We start from the raw sequence: 5555 nt of genomic DNA, 5'->3' as shown, positions 1-5555 counted from the left end.
GATTTTGGTGTATTTTGGGGTGATTTGGGGGTATTTTAGGGAGATTTGGGGGTATTTTGGGGTATTTTAGGGTGATTTTGGGGTATTTTGTGGTGATTTGGGGGTATTTTAGGGTGTTTTGGGGTATTTTAGGGAGATTTGGGGTATTTTAGGGTGATTTTGGGGTGTTTTAGGGTGTTTTGCGGTATTTTAGGGTGATTTTGGGGTATTTTAGGGTGTTTTGGGGGTATTTTGGGGGTTTTGGGGTATTTTAGGGTGATTTTGGGGTATTTTGGGGTGTTTTAGGGTGATTTTGGGGTATTTTAGGGTGATTTTGGGGTATTTTAGGGTGATATTGGGGTGATTTTGGGGTATTTTACGGAGGTTTTGGGGTATTTTGGGGTGATTCTGGGGGTATTTTAGAGAGATTTTGGGGTGATTTTGGGGTTTTTTAGGGTGATTTTGGGGTATTTTGGGGGTTTTGGGGGTATTTTAGGGAGATTTTGGGGTATTTTAGGGTGATTTGGGGGATATATTGTGGTGATTTTGGGGTAATTCAGGGTGATTTTGGGGTATTTGGGTGATTTGGGGGTATTTTAGGGTGATTTTGGGGGTATTTTGGGGTGATTTTGGGGTGATTTTGGGGTATTTTGGGGTATTTGGGGGTATTTTAGGGTGATTTTGGTGTATTTTGGGGTGATTTGGGAGTATTTTAGGGTGATTATGGGGTATTTTAGGGTGATTTTGGGGAATTTTGGGGGTTTTGGGGGTATTTTGTGGTGATTTTGGGGTATTTTAGGGTGTTTTGGGGTATTTTAGGGTGTTTTGGGGTATCTTATGAAGATTTTGGGGTATTTTAGGGTGATTTGGGTGTATTTTAGGGTGATTTGGGGGTATTTTACGGAGGTTTTAGGGTATTTTGTGGTGATACTGGGGGTAATTTAGGGTGTTTTGGGGTATTTTAGGGAGATTTTGGGGTATTTGGGGGTATTTTAGGGTGATATTGGGGTGATTTTAGGGTGATTTGGGGGTATTTTGGGGTGTTTGGGGGGTATTTTGGGGTGTTTGGGGGGTATTTTGGGGTATTTTAGGGTGTTTTTCAGTATTTTAGGGTGATTTGGGGTACTTTAGGGTGATTTTGGGGTCATTTCAGGTGTTTTTAAGGGATTTTGGGGTGAATCTGGGGTATTTGGGGGTGATTTTGAGGTATTTTAGGGTGTTTTTAGGATATTTTGGGGTGGTTTTTTGGGTATTTTGGTGTGATTTTGGGTTATTTTGCGGTGATTTGGGGGTATTTTGGGTTGTTTTTAGGGTATTTTGGGGTGATTTTGATGTATTCTAGGGTGTTTGTTGGTATTCTGGGGTGATTTTAGGGTATTTTATGGTGATTTTGGGGTATTTTAGGGTCTTATTAGGGTATTTTGGGGTGTTTTTTGGGTATTTTGGGGTGTTTTGTGGGTATTTTGATGTGTTTTTAGGTTATTATAGGGTGGTTTTGGGGTATTTTGGAGTGATATTGGTGTATTTTGGGGTGATTTTGGTGTATTTTGGGGTGGTTTTAGGGTATTTTGGGGTGTTTTTAGGTTGTTATAGGTTGATTTGGGGGTATTTTAGGGTGATTTTGTGGTATTTTCGGGTGATACTGGGGTATTTTAGGGTGTTCTTAGGTTATTTTGGGGTGTTTTTGGGGTATTTTGGGGGTGTTTTTAGGTTAATTTTCGGTTATTTTGGGGTATTTTGGGGTGATATTGGGGTATTTTGGGGTGTTTTTAGGGTATTTTGGGGGTATTTTGGTTGTTTTTAGGTTATTATTGGGTGATTTTGGGGTATTTTGGGGTGATTTTGGGGTATTCTGGGGTATTTTAGGGTGATTCTGGGGCATTTTAGGGTGATTTTGGGGTACTTGGGGGTGTTTTTAGGGTATTTTGGGGTGATTTGGGGGTATTTTGGGGTGTTTTTAGGTTAATATAGGTTGATTTGGGGTATTTTTGGGTATTTTAGGATAATTTTGGGGTATTATAGTGTGATTTGGGGGTATTTTAGGCTGATTTTGGGGTATTTTAGGGTGATTTTGGTTTGATTTTGGGGTATTTTGGGGTGATTTTGGGGAATTTTAGATAGTTTTTGGTGTATTTTGAGGTGATTTGGGGTGATTTGGGGGTATTTTGGGGTGAAATTGGGGTATTTTGGGGTGATTTGGGGGTATTTTAGGTAGTTTTTGGTGTATTTTGAGGTGATTTGGGGTGATTTGGGGGTATTTTGGGGTGATTTTGGGGTATTTGGGGTTGTTTTTGGGGTATTTTGGGGAGATTTTGGGTGATTTGGGGTATTTTAGGGTGATTTGGGGGTATTTGGGGTTGTTTTTGGGTATTTTGGGGAGATTTTGGGTGATTTGGGGGTATTTTGGGGTGATTTGGGGGTATTTTAGGTTGTTTTGGGGGTATTTTAGGGAGATTTGGGGTGATTTTGGAGTATTTTGGGGTGATTTGGGTGTATTTTGGGGTGAAATTGGGGGGATTTGGGTCCTACCTGCGCTTCCCCCTTTGCTCTGTAGATCCTCATTGGATGGGGCTGGTTTGGAGCCACGATCCGACCCCGACACCGAGACGTCGTCGTAGTCGTCGTCATCAGCAAAGCTGGCGGGGGACGCTATGGGGCAGAGGACAACTTATGGGGCAGGGAACAACATATGGGGTAGGGAACAATATATGGGGCAGAACAATGTATGGGGCTGGACATCATATGGGGCAGAGAACAATATATGGGGCAGAGGACAATATATGGGGCAGAACATTATATGGGGCAGAACATTATATGGGGCAGAACATCATATGGGACAGGGATGTTGTTCCCTAACAATATATGGGGCAGAGCAATATATGGGGCAGAGAACAATATATGGGGCAGGGAACAAGATATGGGGCAGGGAACAATATATGGGGCAGAACAATGTATGGGGCTGGACATCATATGGGGCAGAGAACAACTTATGGGGCAGAACAATATATGGGGCAGAACAATATATGGGGCAGAGGACAATATATGGGGCAGGGAACAATATATGGGGCAGAACAATATATGGGGTAGGGAACAATATATGGGGCAGGGAACAAGATATGGGGCAGAGGACAATATATGGGGCAGAACAATATATGGGCCAGGGAAAAATATATGGGGCAGAACAAGATATGGGGCAGGGAACAATATATGGGGCAGAACAATATATGGGGCAGAACAATGTATGGGGTAGGGAACAATATATGGGGCAGAGGACAATATATGGGGCAGGGAACAATATATGGGGCAGAGGACAATATATGGGGCAGGGAACAATATATGGGGCAGAACAAGATATGGGGTAGGGAGCAATATATGGGGCAGAGGACAATATATGGGGCAGGGAACAATATATGGGGCGGAACAATGTATGGGGCAGGGAATAGTATATGGGGCAGAACAATATATGGGGCAGGGAATAATATATGGGGCAGAGAACAATATATGGGGCAGAACAATATATGGGGCTGAGAACAACTTAGGGGGCAGAGGACAATATATGGGGCAGAACAATGTATGGGGTAGGGAACAATATATGGGGCAGAGGAAAATATATGGGGCAGAACAATATATGGGGCAGAGGAAAATATATGGGGCAGAGAACAATATATGGGGCAGAGAACAACTTATGGGGCAGAGGACAATATATGGGGCAGAACAATATATGGGGCAGAGGACAATATATGGGGCAGAACAAGATATGGGGCAGAACAAGATATGGGGCAGCGAACAATACATGGGGCAGAACAATATATGGGGTAGGGAGCAATATATGGGGCAGAGGACAATATATGGGGTAGGGAACAATATATGGGGCAGAACAATATATGGGGCAGGGAACAATATATGGGGCAGAACAATATATGAGGCAGAACAATATATGGGGCAGGGAACAATATATGGGGCAGAGGACAAGATATGAGGCAGAACAATGTATGGGGCTGGACATCATATGGGGCAGAACAGTATATGGGATAGTGAACAATATATGGGGCAGGGAACAATATATGGGGCAGGGAACAATATATATAGGGCAGAACAATATATGGGGCAGAGGACAACATATGGGGAAGAACAATGTATGGGGTAGGGAACAATATATGGGGCAGAGGACAATATATGGGGCAGGGAACAATATATGGGGCAGAACAAGATATGGGGCAGAGGACAATATATGGAGCAGGGAACAATATATGGGGCAGAGCAATATATGGGGCAGAGCAATATATGGGGTAGGGAACAATATATGGGGCTGAGAACAATATATGGGGCAGAACAATGTATGGGGCTGGACATCATATGGGGCAGAGAACAATATATGGGGCAGAGAACAATATATGGGGCAGAGAACAACTTATGGAGCAGGGAACAATATATGGGGCAGAACAATATATGGGGCAGAGGACAGTATATGGGGTAGGGAACAATATATGGGGCAGGGAACAATATATGGGGCTGAGAACAATATATGGGGTAGGGAACAATATATGGGGCAGGGAACAANAGGGAACAATATATGGGGCAGGGAACAATATATGGGGCTGAGAACAATATATGGGGTAGGGAACAATATATGGGGCAGGGAACAAGATATGGGGCAGAACAATATATGGGGTAGGGAACAATATATGGGGCAGGGAACAACTTATGGGGCAGAGAACAACTTATGGGGCAGAGATATGGGGTGATCCCATTGGTGGATCCCTTCCATTGCTGTGATCCCATTGGTGGATCCCTTCCACTGTGTGGATCCCATTGGAGGATCCCTCCCATTGGGTTGATCCCATTGGTGGACCCCATCCATTGGGTTAATCCCATTGGTGGATCCCTTCCATTGGGTTGATCCCATTGGTGAATCCCTCCCATTGGGTTGATCCCATAGGTGGACCCCATCCATTGGGTTAATCCCATTGGCCGATCCCTTCCATTGCTGTGATCCCATTGGTGGATCCCTTCCATTGGGTGGACCCCATTGGTGGATCCCTCCCATTGGTGCGATCCCATTGGTGGATCCCTTCCACTGTGTGGATCCCATTGGTGGATCCCATCCATTGGGGTAATCCCATTGGTGGATCCTTTCCACTGGTGCGATCCCATTGGTGGATCCCTTCAATTGGGACGATCCCATTGGTGGATCCCATCCATTGCTGTCATCCCATTGGTGGATTTAGGGATTGAATATCTCCCATCCAACCAATCCCATCCACCTTTAATCGATCCCCATTGGATTCTATGGGTGCTAAGATCCCATTTTAGGGCCAAAAAGTGAAAAAATGGGTCAAAAAAGGCCAAAAAAGGAGAAAATAAAGGACTCACCCGACCTGAAGGGACCAATGGGAGCCACGTTACCTGCGACCGAGTAAATCCCTGCTGGAAAATGGGGCAAAAAAGGGCGATTTTGGGTCATTTTAAGCAAGAATAGGGGTGAAATGGGGCAAAAAAGGGCGATTTTGGGTCATTTTAGGCAAGAATAGGGGGGAAATGGGGCAAAAAAGGGCGATTTTGGGTCATTTTAGGCA

The 5555-nt window shown here is 44.2% G+C and overlaps 1 protein-coding gene across 2 annotated transcripts in view; it reads right to left on the bottom strand.

Moving 5' to 3' along the window:
• LOC107307528 (C-type lectin domain family 17, member A-like) overlaps positions 1-5555 on the bottom strand; it is a 32778-nt gene that overhangs the window by 23947 nt on the left and 3276 nt on the right. Inside the window, exons 2-3 of one of the 2 annotated variants that reach the window (XM_015851035.2) lie at positions 5353-5406; positions 2509-2628 (exon numbers count right to left, since the gene is read on the bottom strand). In XM_015851035.2, coding sequence (XP_015706521.1) covers positions 2509-2628; positions 5353-5406 — 174 coding nt within the window. The remainder of the gene's footprint in view (positions 1-2508; positions 2629-5352; positions 5407-5555) is intronic. The other variant, XM_032441837.1, reaches the window with a different exon arrangement.

Source organism: Coturnix japonica, unplaced genomic scaffold, assembly GCF_001577835.2.
Source record: "Coturnix japonica isolate 7356 unplaced genomic scaffold, Coturnix japonica 2.1 chrUnrandom653, whole genome shotgun sequence".
In the NCBI taxonomy this organism is placed as follows: domain Eukaryota; kingdom Metazoa; phylum Chordata; class Aves; order Galliformes; family Phasianidae; genus Coturnix; species Coturnix japonica.
The sequence above is the reverse complement of the archived record's forward strand: the minus strand, read 5'-3'. Positions and strand labels throughout refer to the sequence as shown.